The sequence below is a fragment of the Notamacropus eugenii genome, chromosome 5 (assembly GCF_028372415.1).
Source record: "Notamacropus eugenii isolate mMacEug1 chromosome 5, mMacEug1.pri_v2, whole genome shotgun sequence".
Lineage (NCBI taxonomy): Eukaryota > Metazoa > Chordata > Mammalia > Diprotodontia > Macropodidae > Notamacropus > Notamacropus eugenii.
In genome coordinates, this window is record NC_092876.1 from 320,366,344 (window position 1) to 320,382,803 (window position 16,460).

Genomic DNA, 16,460 nt, shown 5'->3' on the forward strand with positions numbered 1-16,460 from the left:
AAAAATTGTGCAGTTTGTAGAGCCCTGGCCCTGGAGTCAGGACCTGAATTCCAGCGTGACCTGACACTGAATAGCTGTGTGACCCTGTTACCCTGTTTGCCTCAGTTTCCTCATCTACAAAATGAGTTGGAGAAGGAAATGGTCAACCACTCCAGTGTCTTTGCCAAGAAAACCCCAAATGAGGTCTGGAAGAGTTGACACAACTGAAACAACTGAACAACAACAAAAATGTTGCACATTGTTGGAAGAGCGGCCAGACTTCCAGAGCACTGTGGCTGCGGATGACAGAATAGGAGTGACAGACAACACGGTAGCCAGGGTTCAATTTGAAGATTTATTTCATTTGCTAACATTCATTCTTGACCTAGACAAAAACAATTAGAAGATTATTTTTTTGTTGTTGAACCGTTTTCTTATACGAATAACCAAACAATTCTTTCTCAATGAACACAACTTTTTCTTTTTTCTTTTGTTAAGAAGCTATAAATAAATAAAAGCTTTAAATGTTACCGGGCTCAAGTTAAATTGAAAATGTCGCAGACTCGTTGCTCAGAAAACCCCGGCTTTCCTTTTTCTTAGCTCCAGGAGAACACCTGGGTCTGCTGGGCCTAGGTTGGGGCTGGGCCAGGGACTGATTTTTTACCTTACTGGAGTTTTGAGTTTGCCCTCTTGGCAACACCCTCTCTCCCTCTTCCCCCATGAGTTCTCTAGAAGATAAAGTCATCAGAAAGGGCAACTGTGAGGGGAAACTCCCCTTCTCCACTGGATCATCCTTAATGTTTCCAAGATGATGCTGAAATGAAAGGTAGTACAAGTGAGGCCTTCAATCAAAAGCCAAGTGTGAACTGAAAGTTCGAGGACGGTCATTGGCAGCTGCGGGTTTGCTCTGCCTCACGGGTACCCGAAGTGTTGGTGATGGAAAGAATAAGAGACCTCTTTTTTTTTTTAAACTTCCAAATGCAAATGAAGAAACAGAAAAATCATCACTTCGAGGGGAATTAGGGCAATTAAAAATAAGTTAAAACATATTTCAATATGTACAAAACAAATCATGTGCTCCCAGCACCATTCTCAAAGAAGATCAGCCTTTTAGAGTACAAGTCTCTTGATTCAGTCCTCCAAGGGAGTGCCAGGCTTGGTGCGAGGGGAATTACAAGAGAGGAATGCAGCTGCATCCTTCCACATCGTACTCGGGCCAGTGTACCTGGCAAATGAAAAGTCCCTTCTTGAATGCGGGAGTAACACCAAGTGAAGCATAAGTGGGTTCTACAGCCCACACTAATCTTGGTGAGAGATCCCTGTCCCTCTTCCAAACCACAGCTGATCGTTTTGATTAGAGAAATTCTCCATTAAGATTTTCAAAGCTAAACCACTAATTACTGGTTTGCCATTTAAAAGGGCCAACTCTACTAAATTTGCCCACAGAATCACCTTAATTTCTTGCATATGACATGCACCCCCAAGCACATAATCTGCATCCCCCCAGGCATGTAACCAGCACCTACCCAATCATCTGTCTATGTGATGTACCCAGCTTATGATGTGCATTTTTAATCAGGTTGGCAGAAATAGGCTGGGAAGGCAAACCTTCCAATGAGCCAACTGCTCTCTGCCATGGCATACAAGCTAGCAACCCATCCCATCTGGTGCTTGATTCCTCTTCAGTCCCTCGTGTATAAGGAAATACAGCCCAGATACCAGGACATGCTGCACTAAAGCAAGAAATCAAACCAGGAAAAAAAAATGTTTCCCCCTTCTCTGCAGTGATTTTTTTTTTTAAACCTAGATATCCTAGTGAAAGGTGGGCTAAGAAAGGTCCTTGGTAACACACCTTGATACAGAAGTTTGTACCTAGTCTTCTTCTCAGGAGCTCTCTTGGTGAGGTTCTGCCTCTGACTCACTGTGTGACCCTGGGCCAGTCACTTAAACCTCTCTAGGTCTCCCTCAATTGTATCATCTATCAAAAGAAGATAAGAATACCAGCTTCAAGGAGTGTCACGAGGATCACTTCATAGATGTGAAAGCACCTGGAACAGCTAAACATAGCTACAGTATTTTTATTCTACTCCACAGGCTGTTGTCACAACCTGTTCTGGAAACTCAGCTGCGCTTCCAGGAAAGAAGGGGTGAAGAGGCAGCCTGCTGGGCACACACCTAGAGAGCAAGAACATCCAAAGCCTTGTCTAGTGTTGGGAAGCTTTTGCAAAGTGAGAGGGGCGTAGGGATTCTTCAGAGCTGCTGATGCCACTGAGGACATTTCTGGATCATTTGGTTGAAGGGTCGGAATGTCTAGTGGTTGGTTCTGCTAGAAAATGCAGGTGGCATCTCGGGTTGGGGGTAAGAGGGTACCCACTTGAGTTAGGTTCAGATTAGAATAGATTGCCTAATCAGTCTCCCAGGGTTGCTGGGGAAAGGTGGGGAGGGGAGCCTGGTTTTGGATTCTGATACTAGGTCATTCCATAGAGCAAGGGTATTATGCAATGAGACCATGCTGGAATGCCCCAGGACTGAGAATCCCTTTTCTTCAACAATGCTTTCTTTCCAAACCTCACTTTACAGAGTGACCAGAGAGGGTACCAGGCTAGGAAATCTGGGGAGAAGGAATGGCTACAGGAGGAAAAAAGAGAGGAAAAGGAAGATGGGGGTGGGAAAGTGAAAAAGACAGGGAGGGAAGTAACGGCAAATGGAGATCTGGAAACAGTGTGGGATGAAGAAGAAGAAAAAAAGGAAAGAGGAAAAGAGGGAGAGAGAAAGCAGGGAGGAGGGTGAAAGGAAGCAAGCAGGATGAAGGAAGAAAAGATACCACAGAGATCCGGAGAGAAAATGCTGCCTTGGGGGCTTGGCCAGTGGACTGGAAAGGTGGGTGGGGAAAACGATGAAAAGGTTTAATGGATGAGAAAAGTGGCTCTAAAATAGTATTCACCAGAAAGCAAAGACACACCCCAGGGGCCAAAGGATCACACTGAAATCTGTAAGGGAGGTGCTTAACACGCTGAAGGCCTGTCACTTAGAACAGGCAGAGATTGCAAGAGGCTGAGAGCAAAACCCTCTGGAGTTTCTGGTTAGCTGAACTTCTGAGCAACAAGTTAGTCATACACCTCTTCTCAGTACCAATCTCTGCTGATGACTTTCTAAAATACCCAAGTCCCCTCCTTTTCCTATCCCCTTCAGAGATGTGTGCATGACTTAATGGAATTCTTCTTTCCTGACCCAGGGCCTCAAGGACATCGTCCTGAACATCCACTCTGATTGTCTGATGTTGAGAGAGACGGTGTAGGGGAACTGAGCTGAATTCAGAATGGGCTCAGGACAGCCCTTGGAAATTATTTTCTTGGCTAAGTCCTTCACACCAGTATCGTTCCTTGTGGTTTACATTTTTTTCACCTAAAGTTGAACGGCAGCCATTGCCCTTCCCTTCCTCCCCATCCCACAAAAAGAATTCTGGTTAATTGAGGGTCCTATATCTGAGTTGTTCTTAATTGAGATTTTAGAAATTTTTAATTTTTGTGAACTGAGTTTCACTCTATTTATCTATAAGACAAACAAGCCATGTGAAAATAACTGGAGTTTGAAGCATGGGGCAGAGTTTTTGACTGGGGTCACATCCTGAATCCTTTAGTAAATCTCCAAACATGAAGGAAAGTTTAGGAGGGCTTCCATAAGGTCTCTTCCAGAACATTATGCACACTCAGGGGAGGTTTCCATCCTGTTCAGGAGACTGGCCTCATTCCTGCTTTGTGCCATCCCATTTAGGCAGTAACATTTCCACGGGCCAATTGGTGCCACATAACTGGTTGATGGAGTGCTGGATGGAGGTTCCATTTAAACCAGTTGGACACCCTCTGATGATACCCTCTGAAGCCACAGATTCCGTGGATAAAGGCAGTGACACAAAAGCAGGACATGGTGCTGGCTGACCCTGGGGAGTGAGAGCTGCTGGGTAAAAATACCTCAGTGGGCCTAACTCCCAGGGCCCCTTTCTTATATCACAGGCTTGCTCACAGCTTTGGAACATATAACTGCCTTCCTCTGATCACTGCCTACCCTCCAAAATGATTCAGTTCCAGGGGATGATTAATAAAGTCTAATACTTTTACCCTTCTACCCGAAATAATTTCCATGTCATTACATAAGTGTGGAGTACAGCAACAAAGATACCCAAGTGGTTTGGAGAATGTGCAATAAGATAGCTGGGAAGGGGCAGGACTCTATCGCTGGTCCCCAATTGACAGGCATCAACTCCAGTTAGAGATTCTGATATAAAGCAGGAGAATGAAATCCGACTCATTGCGGGGAAAACGATTTGAAATGGCACTTGGGGCCAGCAGGACTCCAGCCAAAGACCCAATGCGTGTCATCTTCCTTCTTCCTGTGGCTTTTCTGTTGTGTTACTCTCTAAATAAGGAGGCTGTTTAGTTTCTAGGCAAACCTTAAAAGCTAGGAATGCTCGAAAGGAGGGCAAGTTCAGGGGAAAAAAATACCCAAAAAACTTCTTCAGGTAATTCAAAAGAAGCAATTGTGTTTTCCTGAATAAAGAAAGGTACCTGCTCGCATAAATATTTCAGATGCTCACAAGTGTAATAAAGGCATGGGTGATGGTTTCTGTCTGAGTCTCTTCAGGTTTTTGAGTGAGATGGTCTCCAAGTTCTACAGGAAGAATCTGCCCGATGAATTAAAACAAATCAAAACAAAACATTGGTATTTTGACCTTTTTCTAAGGCTCCATGGACTGTACCTAGAGAAGGGAAGGGATGATATGTATATGTGTATGTCTGTGTGTGCACATAAACACCACCAATTCTATATGGAATCAAATTTGGTTTCTCTTTCTTGCGCTCTGAAGAAGACCTCTGAGTTATAGATGAAGTGATCAGGGTCCCTTAGCATGGGGTGCATCCTAGACAGCTTCAAAATCCCCTGTCCTCCCCACTCCCCCTTGTGCTTGAAGCCTTTCCTTAATTATCTTTGTTTTACTGTTTTCCTCAACCTGAGCACTGCTGCTTTCTGTGGTTAGATGATGGACTGACAGCCAAGCTATCCTGTCCCCTAGACTTTCTTTTTCTTTTCTAAAAGTTGCCACTGACTGCCTTCTCTCCCACTGGCCTGGAAACTCAGGGCACAGATGCAAAGAAATGTGAGCTTGGGGCACAAACCATTTGTGCAGTCCTGGACCTCAGGTGAGAGGAGCTGACTTGGTGGTTCTGTGTTAAGTACAAGTTGGATGTGACCCATTTAAAATTTTCCTTTATTTATTTTTTAAAGAATGTCTGGCCTTGTAGAAACAGTAAAAAGCCACACTTCCCCAGCCCCTCTCTCCCTCCCTCCCTGTTGTGTATTTTTCAGACACATCTACCTTCTGTTAAACAGACTTGGGATTTTTTAAATAAAGTTTTGTGGGTTTCTGTCACACAACCATATGATCCCCCCCCATGAGAATTCTTGGGTGCTGTCAAATAGAAAAGGCTCCCCTGGGCTACCACTTCTCTATAATATGGCTCATGTAGTCTTCAGTGGGCAAACGTCCCTGTTCCTCTGCCTCTTCCTTGGGAAGGGCCTCGCTGGACCGGTGGAGAAGTCTTTCCTCTCGATTTTTAATCCTTTGCTCCATTCTTTCCAGCTGCCGCTTGTACTGGTAGCGTTGCTGGAAGAGGTCCTTGGCATAGTCATAGAGCTGCACATCCAGGTCATTCAGCTCCTCAATCCTCCGGATGGTTTCACTGTCCGCCTCCACACCACCGGCCCGGGTGCTGTTGTACTGCATGAAGGGCCGGATGAACTTCAGGTTGAAAGTCCTTTCAAATAAGTACTGGGTCTTCCTCTGGAATTCCGTCAGGCCGAAGAAGGCCATGTCCCGGAGGTTCTTCTTGGCACTCTCCAGGAGGACCTGTGCCCGTTTGTTCTCAGGGATGAAGGACATGTTGTAGCAGCCTACCAGGCTCAGATCGGCCAGCATCCTTACCTGGCGGTTGTTGGCCAGGTTGTAGGGGCAGTCCATGAACTCCTGCAGGGTGCAGCCCGACCAGTCTGTGCCTTCATAACACGGGGGCAGCTCCTCAGGTGTTGGGGTCCGCCCATCACACATGTGCAGTGAGGTCTTCCAGGTGGCCCCGCGCTGAACATGCCGCCATTCGCTGAGGTAGCGGGACACGGGGTCTCTCAGCAGCGTAATATAGTAGAATTTTCTGAAATAAACAAGAAGAAGAACAAAGGAGAAGGGTTGAGAATCAGTCAGCAAGTGTTTCTTAAGCATTAACTTACAAGATTTCTGTTAGGATAAAATAAGATAACATGAAATATTTTGCAAAGAACTATATAAATGCTAGCTACTATTAATTTTACTACTACTCTACCACCACTGCTACCACTATTATTACAATTATTACTACCACCACCACTACTACTACCACTACTATTATCGCTGCTAGCTGGTATTTGTAAAGAAAAGAGATTTGCAAAGCACTTCACCTACATTAGCTCGTTTAAGCTCCACAACAACCCTGGGGTAGGTGCTTTTATTAACCTCATTTTACAAAGAAGGAAACTGAGGCTAAGTGATTGAATGATTTGCCCAGGATCACAGCTAGTAGGTGTCTGAAGCAGGATTCTCGTGCAGGTTTTCTTGGTGGACTTCCAAGTCCACCGTTCTATCCAGAGTGCCAGATCCTGTGCTAAATGCAGGAGACACAAAGGAAAAGCAAAAATGGCTCTTGCTCTTGGAGGCCTTCCATTCTAATGGGGGATAAAAGGGTACATACTAGCACTTTAGGGAGATCAGGTATGGCCTCCTAGCACTTGAACTGAATCTTACAGGAATGAAGCTAGTGAATGAATATGAATTTAGAGATACCTCATATTTGGAAGAGTCTGGGTCTGTGAACCAATAACAATTTAATTTCCCCACTAGTTTAGGTGAGATTGAACAAGATGAACCTCTGAGGTCCCTTCTAGCTCTGAGATTGACTGTGGTTTCAAAATACTTCTCCCACCCAAATTCTACCCTTCCTCCAGGTTTCCATTTAGGGTTCAGCTCAAGACTCAACTATTCCATTCCCAGACTACAGTGGTCTATATACTCTTTTCCCCCCGAATTCTTACATTCCTTAAACTTAGTTTCTTGGAATTATTATATTGGAAATGGTCTTATTTTCTATCTTTACTATATAGTACTTCGCTATACAGGGTGAGATTGTAAAATAACATGAGGGGTTTAAAAAAAATAAAAACACCAGATCAAGCTAGCTTTGTGGCCTTGGGCAAATCACCAAACCTTTCTGGGTTCCATTTTCCTCATTTATAAAGAGAAAGGGTTGGATTAGATGATGGATTAGATGACTTCTAAAGTTCTCTTTCAGCCTTAGGTTTGTTTTATTTTGTTTTTGTAAATAGGTCAACAATGTTTCTCCTCTAGGTACTTTGGGAGACACAAGGTATGGCAGCCCTGATGCTAAGTTAGGGTGGTGGTAGAATGAGTGGGATAAAAAGCTCTAAGAGCTTGAGGTCAACTGAGGTGGATACAGCAGGGAAAAGAGTACGGATGTGCTGGTTTCCAGCATGGCACTTTTCCTATCTAATAGAGTCACCTCCCAAGAATGGGTCATCACTGGCCAAAATGTAGACTTTCTTCAAGAGTTATTCCAATTCCATGGAATGGACCGTCATCCCCTAAGATGCTCAAAGCACCACACGCAGCTTAGTAAAGAAGCATTTGTAGAACGGGAAAAGAATAACTAAAGGTTTTCCCATTTCCCCTGCCCCCAAACCCCAATCTTTCTCCCCTCTCCCCTCTAAACAGCAGCCTATAATAATGATTCATCTCTCTTGCCTGGGATTCTGCTATGATATGTATAAACAGTGCTAAGAAACCACTGACAGATGGGGATAAGGGATGACAGAGGAGAGACACAGGCCTCAGTGACGGATGCCAGATGCTCACGCGACAGACACTGATGCTAAACACTGCCGACGTTGTTCTCCTCATATGTGGTGGCGGGGAAGGTTCCTTCCGCTAATATAACTCAGAAACAGCCATTTACTCTCCCCCTCCCTTCCCCTACCTCTTACAACCCAGAATGTGGCTGGCAAAGTGATTCTTGGAAGGTTCCAAAGTTAAACATGAGACGACACAGCACTGGGCCTGGAATCAGAAAGATCTGAGTTCAAATCCAGCCTCAGATACTGACTAGTCATGTGACCATGGCCAGGTCATTTAATCTCAGCTTCTTCAATTGTAAAATGGGGATAACAGCACCTATCTCCTAGGGTTGTTGTAAGGATCAAATGAGATTATATTTATAAAAAGCTCTAAATGAGCCCAAGCTCCCATTTTTGCTTGGTCAAAAGATGGGTCAAATCCATCAAGGATTAGAGGTGGATACTCTGGAGAAACTGTTGGAGTCAGAGTCATAACACCTCAAACACCAGACCCCTAAGGACTGAAAGAATAAATGGGGATTTGCTGGCCTCAATTATCCAGCACCTAAGCAGGAGATCATTTTGTCAGTTGATGAGTACTTCCTATGTGTCAGGAATTGTGAAAAGTAGTAAGGATAGAAAAAAATGACAAAAACATGGTTCCTGTTCTTGTGGAGCTCCCATTCTGATGGAGGAAATACAAGGTAATACAAGACATGTGTCATACATCTTATACAGGCATACCTAGTTTTATTGTGCTTTGCCTTACTGGTCTTCACAGATATTGTATTTTTTACAAATTGAAAGTTTGTGGCACCTACATTAAGCAGGGCCACTGGCACCACTTTCCCAATGGCATGTGTTCATATTGTGATTCCATATCACATTTTGGTAACTCTTGTAATATTTCAAATTTTTTTCATTATTATATCTGTTATGGTGATCTGTGATCAGTGATCTTTGATATTACTACTGTAAGCGTTGGGGTGCCATGAACCATGCCCATATAAGATGGCGGACTTAACTGATAAATGTTGTGTGGGTTCTGACTACTTCACCAACAGGCTGTTCCCTGTCTCTCTCCCTCTCCTCAGGTCTCCCTATTTCCTGAGATACAACATTGAAATTATGCCATTTAATAACCTTACAATAGCCTCTAAGTGTTCAAGTGAAAGGAAGAGTCAATAGATGCAAATATCATTGCTGTCTTATTTTTAAAAATCTCCCCAATACCACCACCGGTCAGTCAGCGGTCATCAACACTGAGGCGAGACCTCTCCACTGCCAAAAAGATTACAGCTCGCTGAAGGTGTGCTTAGCATTTAGCAAAATGGTTAGCACTTTTTAGCAACAAAATATTTTTAAATTAAGGTATGTATGTATATTGTTCTTTTAGACATAATACTACACTTATGTAAGGATCAAACAAAAACGGATATGCAAATTGTAGTCACATAGACATAATAATAAACTAAATAGATGACAGTATAAACTGTATAGTAGATATAACTTTTATATGCACTGGGAAATGCCCCCAAAATCATGTGACTCATTTTATTGAGATATTTGCTTTACTGTGGTGGCCTGAGGTATGCCTGTACAGGTATCTGTATAGACACCTATCTAAGATATAGATCTTAGATATCCATATGTCCTGTAAAACCTAATTATTTACATATTGTTTCCCCCCATCAGAATGTGAGCTCCATCAGGGAGCACACATATATATGAACATATGTATACATATACACACACACATATGTGCATATATAAGACATAAACATACATACATGTGTACACACGTATTGCTAGGTGGCACAGTGGATATATATATATATGAGGGCACTGTTCCAGCATGAAAGAAGAACTCTATCATAGAACTCATGAGCTAAAAGTGCCTTTGGAGTCATCTAGTCTAACCCCATGCTCAGGAGATGAAACTCCTCTAGATCCCAAGGGTTTCTGGAAGTCTGTGCTCAAACATCAATCTCATGGGGCATCACTGGGTAGGGTCAGCATGAACAAAATAGATGTTATTTGAAGAGGCTAAAAGATGCTTCTGACCCCAAACCTTTGCTTACTCCAGCTTACCAAGCTACTGAAATCCCTCAAGTGTCCATATTTTAAGTGGGTTAAATCATTATGCTACCTGAGAGGGATAATGCATTGGCTGGGATTAGTTTATTGAATTAACTCACTGTCATGAACAGACATCAGCACTCTCAGGTGAGGGGGCATGTTTCCTTTCAGTCTTGAGGAGAGGGAAGGAAGAAGGAAAGTGGGTGGCATGGATTCCTGAGGGAGTGAATGAGTGTGCAACAAATGAGTGAGGACATTAAAAAGGGAGAGAAGTAAAAACAAACTTTGACAACTCTTTTCATGGCCTGTCCTATCTGTCTCTACATGAAGAGAGCTCTCCTGGGGACTCTCTGGATCCCTGGTGCTATGGTGACAGTAGGTCCCTTGCTTGGCAGTCCTGGCATCACCAACGCCTTCTCAGGCCAGCAATGTTCTGGGAAATGTCTCAAGAGCCATGGAGTGGCTGCAATTTGCACATCCTTTTTTGTTTGATCCTTACAAACAACTCTGAGGTAGATGCTACTGTTATTCTCATCTTAAAGAATGAGGTCAAATGACTTTCCCATGGTCACACATGGGAAAATAAGTGTGTGACACAGGATCTGAACTCAGTTCTTCCTGATTCCAGGTCTACTACCTAAGGTGGTGTTACTTGGCTAGGATGAAAGAGAAAGAAAAAGACTAAGAAGGAAAGTAATTTTCCTAAAGCCATCAATACCTTTCTACTACTTAGAGGATGAAATCCAAACTTATGTTGGCATTCAAAGCCCTCCACAAATAGTCCCTTTCCAAGTTTATATTGGAATTACTGTTCTAACTATTAATGGGTTATGGCCTACTTTTGGTGATCACATGGACTATACAGCATGCCAATACTGTCCAGGGCAGGGGGGGAGGGGGGGTAGGTTTTGGTAAAGATTGAAACAATTTTCCATTTCCTTCTCCAGTGGATTAAAGCAGACAGAAGCTGTGACTTGCCTGGGGCCACACTGCTATTGCGCGTCTGAGGCTGGATTTGAATTCAGGTCTTCATGACTCCAGGCCCAGGGCTCTATCCACTAAGTCACCCAGCTGCCTCCTATACAAAATGCTTATTCTTGTCACACAGATATTTCTCATCGTCCCCTCCTAAAATGCCTAATATATTCCAGTTTCCTTGGCTTTATGTTTTTCTTCTTCCTTGCGAACAGTGTTCTTACCCATTCTTTCCTCAAATTCCTTGAATCCTGTCTGTTTTTCAAGAGCTAATGCAAGACCCAACTCCACCAGGATGCCTTCCATGATCACATCCTGACCCTCATTCCTCCTGCTTCTCCCACAGCCACTACTGTCTGGTCATGCTCATTTTAGCATTTATCCCACACTAAGGTTGTATTAACTATTTCATGGATGTAAATGTTGCTTCTTAAACCAGACTAAAAACTTCCTGAGGGCAGAGAGGGCATCTTATATTTGCATCCTACAAATCATAAGCACATTAGGTCCTCCCTGAATATGTGGAGTAGGGAAGGAGATCCAAGGAGGTTCAAGTTTCCATTAATGCTCCTCTCTCTCCACTACCGTACCTCCCCCCAAATAAAGTCTTCTAGGGATCTACAAGGACAAATGGCTTTCTTTGACATCATATATGTAGGTAAGACAGATTTAAGTGTTCCCTTTGCCAGCCTCCCCTGCTGCCCCCCAGTCCCTTTTTAGATATTTTTTCTTTTTTCCCCCTTTGTGGTTTCCCTGAGCTAGAAGAGCTCTGATGAACAAGTGACATTGTCTATACTTACATATTTCCTCTAATAATTTATCTAAATTTCACCATGCTTTCTGAAAAAATCCTCCCCCTTCCCTTTGCTGACCATTAAAATATGCTTTCAGCTGTTAATCCTCCTTCAGTGAAGCATTTCTGTTGTAAGTTTCCAGTATGATCCCTCACCACAAGTCAAAAAGAATGGCTCCTCCTCATCTCACCTTATTGTGTTTCCCCTGGTAGTTCTCAGTTCACCTCCAAGAATCCCCCAAAGAAAAGAGTCCTGGAAGAGAACTTCCCATGAGCCAATACTTCCTCACCATTTTCCAATTCTCTAATCCCTTTGTCCAATATGATCAACTACAGATTTTAGGAGGGGCGATTTCTTTTTCCAATGCCAGGTGGTTTCTCAGGGCAAAACTGTGGAATCAGAAAATTCTAGATCGCTCAACCATGCCCTGCTATGACCCCCTACTACTTCTTTGGCTACTCTCAAGTCCCCTACCAGAAGTCTTCCTGACTCTCATTCTCACAGGATTTTGCTAGTAGGAGCCTGCTATTTGGGCAGCAATGTCTTGAGTACTGGTCTTTGAGTTCCACGATGACCAGCATCAGCACCACCATCACAGTAACCACCATCAATAATAGCTAACATTTATAATAGTGCCTACTTTGTGCCAGGCACTGTGCTAAGAGCTTTACAAAAATTATCTCATTTAATCCTCACGACCAGGAAATAGGACCCTGGGAGATAGGTGCTATTATTACCCACCTTTTATAGATGAGAGAACTGAGACTAAGTGACTTGTCCAGGGGCACACTGCTAGTGTTGAAGGTCAGGTCTTCTTGAGTTCCTTACATCTATTATCCACTGTGCCACCTAGTTGCCCAAGTCAATTTGGTTTGAAGCCTTGCTGTCTTTGAGTTTTCTTTGATTCTTTTCTCTTCACAATCTAATCACTTGATAATATCCTACTAATATTACTCTGCTAACTTACTGATTTAGAATTTGACCTGGAAGGGATCTTAGAGGCTGCTGAGTACAACTTCCTCATTTTATAGGTGAGAAAAGGAGGAACAGCTCACCTAAGTGTAGGAGGCTGTATTCAAACTTGGGTCTTATCATAAGATCGTGGCTTAAGAGCCAAAAGGGAGGTCTAGTCTAGACGTGCTTTGCTCAAAGTCCCAGAGGTACTGAGTGGCAGAGCTGGACTGTGAACCCATGTCCTTTGATGACAAATGCAATGCAGCTTTGTAACTTTAAAGCACAGTAGAAATATAAGCTATTATTACTTAGGAAAAGAATTTCTTTTCCAGCCGGGGAGAGAAGACTTGCAAATGAGAGAATACTAGGAACGCAGCACAGAATCATGGGCCAAGTGGAGATGAAAAATGCTAAAGCTGCCTTAAAGGCTGTTTATATTTGCATGCTGTCCAGCCCTGGGGGTGAGTAACAGGGTTCAGAGTTCACTCTTGGCTGTGCGAAGGGAGCTGACCTTTTGTCCTAAAACCACCTCTTCTGAGCTGGGGGTGCATGTGGTGTGTGATGGGGGGGAGGGGAGAGCCCCTTAGTTCTCTTGTCTGGAATTTGATGGTTCCCTTTCAGTCTCATTTATGAGCTTTTTGTCTTTGATCATGATGTTTTTCAACCTTTCTCATTCCAGGCTGAATACTGAAGGCACTTTTAACTTTTCCTCATATTCAGCCTCTTTTCTCAGGCTTCTTGGTTTGTCTGACCATTTTAGAGGTGAGCCAACTGAGGTCCAGAGAAATGAACTGCCTTCCTCGGTCAGACTGCCAAAGCTGGACAGGTGGTAAAACTGGCAGACAGGACACACAGTCTGTAATTTCCACGTTGCTTCAGCATGAAAGATAAGATTAATGGCCTGCAATTCAATGGCTTATTTTGGACCTTGAGATGGAAGTCTTCCCCGAGCCACTGTTAGGTTCTTAATTTCCCGCTCTATTTTAAGGAGAGTAACAGGATAATAAATCCAATTGTAGCAGAGCAGAGAAGTACCACCTCCTACACTTCAATATTCCCTTGGCAACCTTGCCTTTTGTTATTCCTGAATACACGGAGAGCCGTGGCATGGGGAATTTGATCCTTGGTGGACCCTCACTTAGCAGACATAAACAAATGCCAAAGGAACTAATCGGGACTATGCCCAGTTTTGAGGCCAAGGTCATATAGGGATCATAAGAGATCAGAGCTGTGAGGAAACTTTGAGGTTATTTGGTCCAATTCCCTCTTTGACAGAGGAGGGAAAACCAGGCTCAGAAAGGTCAAGTTAGTGGTAAAGCTAAGGCTGGAACCCAGTTTTCTAGGATTCTTGATCTCCTGGATTACTGTTTTGGGTCCCTACCCAGTGGCCTCCAATAGGTCCCTCTAACTTGTAGGCCAGTTAGTTTCACTCCATACAGGGATTCTTCACTTGGGGTATTCAAACTTGTTTCTTTAATATTTTGATAACCACACTTTCTATATAATTGATCTCCTTGGTAATCCTATGTATTTAATTTTATACATTTTTAAACATTATTCTGAGAAGGGGTCTACAGATGTCACCAGACTGATGGAGTGGTTCAGACCACAAAATATGATCAAGAACTCTTGCTCTACAATGACCCAACCTCAGCTATAGGCTTTGGGGAGTGGACAGTTTGACCTTAGACAGGGAAACAAGGTCTAGAGAGTTTAGAGCTGAATTCTACCCAGGACTGATCGGTATTTATTTAACTCTTACTTCCCCAGATCTAAAATATATGTTGCCCAGTCCTCACATCACCCAATGGCTGAGGCCATAGAGCCCAGGTAAAGCCTCATCTTTCCTGGGAGCAAATGAGAGGTACTGGCCCGCAAACTGCTCTCATAAAGTGAGCTAGCTTCTCCAGATCCTAGCTGCCCCTCTGGGGACTTCTGTAAAGAACATTAAAAAACCTACAAACCAGGCTAATTTTAGTGTTTTAAGATAGTTAACAATCCTATTTACAGTGGCTTTTTCATTGTTTTATCCTGGCTGAGCACTGTAAGAACGTCATTACCTTCCGATCTTAACAACTCACATTTACTTATATAGCATCTTAGGGCATTAAAATTTTACTGTCTGAAACTCACAGTGGCCTTTTACTGATTCTGTTTTTTTTTAAAGTCTTTCATTTCCGAACTTTAAGTTTCTAATTATGAAAAAAAATAAGGCCAGTTATTTTAGCTTTATCTTATCATCAGAATTATACCGCTTGTTTTTTGAGAGTATTGCTGGGAATTTTGGCTTTTCCTCTAATAGCAATTCTTTCTGCATCTTTACCTATCATAGCAGAAGCAACATAGGGCAGGGGAGAGAGACTGTATTAGGAGGTAAGGAACTGGGTTTGAGGCCTGGCTGGGATGCTTACTAGATGAGCATCCTTGGGCAGGTCTCAATCTGTTTCCTTAGCTGCAAAATGAGGGGGGAGAGGTTAGGCTAGATGATGATTAAGCCCCGTTTCAGCATGGAACCCTATACTCTTACTGGCAATGAGTGTTCGTTTAAAAAGAACGGAATTCCTCAGATGCATCATTATCTTTTAACTCCAAATTTCCTAAAATCCATACATTCCTAGGATCATAGATTTCAAGTTGGAAGAGACCTTAGAGGGAACTGAATCTAACTCTCTAATTTTACTGATGAGGAAACGAAGGCTCAAAAACATCCAAAGACTTGCACAAAATCACAGTGATTAAGTGTCTGAGGCCACATCTGAACTCAGGTCTTCCTGCTTCCAAGCTGCTCAGCATTCCCTTCGATACATTCTGCAGCCTTTGCCAATTCTTTTAATAAAATTACAAAGAAACGACCAGCATTTCAAGGGTCAAATGGATATGGCTGTCTACCTGCTTTGGCGGGCTAAACCGCTTCTTCTCCTTGGGACTACAAAATGAACAAGGCAGACTTTGTAATAACGGTAATGATAGACATCTGTATATTGCTTTATGCTTTACAAAGAGCTTCACATTCAGTATTTTACTAACTCAGAAATGTGGTGTAAATAAGGGATAGCAATGTTATCTCCATCTCACATGTGGGGAAACCGAGGCACTAAGCTGTGAAGTGACTGAAGATCACAGAGTTTAAAAATAGCAGAAATGAGGTTCACATGTGGTCTTCTGATTGCAAGTGGCCCCCCACTTACATATTCTTAAAGAAAGGAAAACAGGAAATCTCATTTAATGTTAGATTATCAGGGATCACATGGATAATGGATTAAAAAAAGAATAATAGATTTTTAAGCTCAAAGAGATCTTAGAAATTAGCTTGTTCAACCTCAGTTTTACAGATAAGGTAACTAAGATCTAAGGTGAAATGACTGGCCTAAAGTGATATTGTAGTGAGCCAGGTCTAAACCTTAGTTCTTCAGTGTTTTTATCCGCTACCTTGTTGCTGCCTAATATTGATGAATTAGATTCAGCTCTGGATATCGGGGGAGTTCTGGTAAAATAACTTCACAAGGTTGACCAACACTATTCAAATAATACATGAGCATAACTCAGTACAGGCTCCATTATATTCTTTCAGTCGATAATGTTAAGAGCAGATCTCGCTTAAATAGGTTTTAGGTAACATGACTCATTAAAAGTGGGACAGAATATTAACTATCATGATAAGACTGTGGAAAGCTGATGTTCAAAAATACTACTTCCCTCTTGATAGTGAGGTAGGAGACTATGGACATGAAATGTTTAATACAGCCA

General features: G+C 42.8%; 1 protein-coding gene across 1 annotated transcript in view; it reads right to left on the minus strand.

Moving 5' to 3' along the window:
- Positions 1 to 320: 320 nt before the first annotated feature.
- HS6ST1 (heparan sulfate 6-O-sulfotransferase 1) overlaps positions 321 to 16,460 on the minus strand; it is a 299,215-nt gene continuing 283,075 nt past the window's right edge. Inside the window, exon 2 of the mRNA XM_072613482.1 lies at positions 321 to 6,182. Coding sequence (XP_072469583.1) covers positions 5,474 to 6,182 — 709 coding nt within the window. The 3' untranslated portion in view covers positions 321 to 5,473. The remainder of the gene's footprint in view (positions 6,183 to 16,460) is intronic.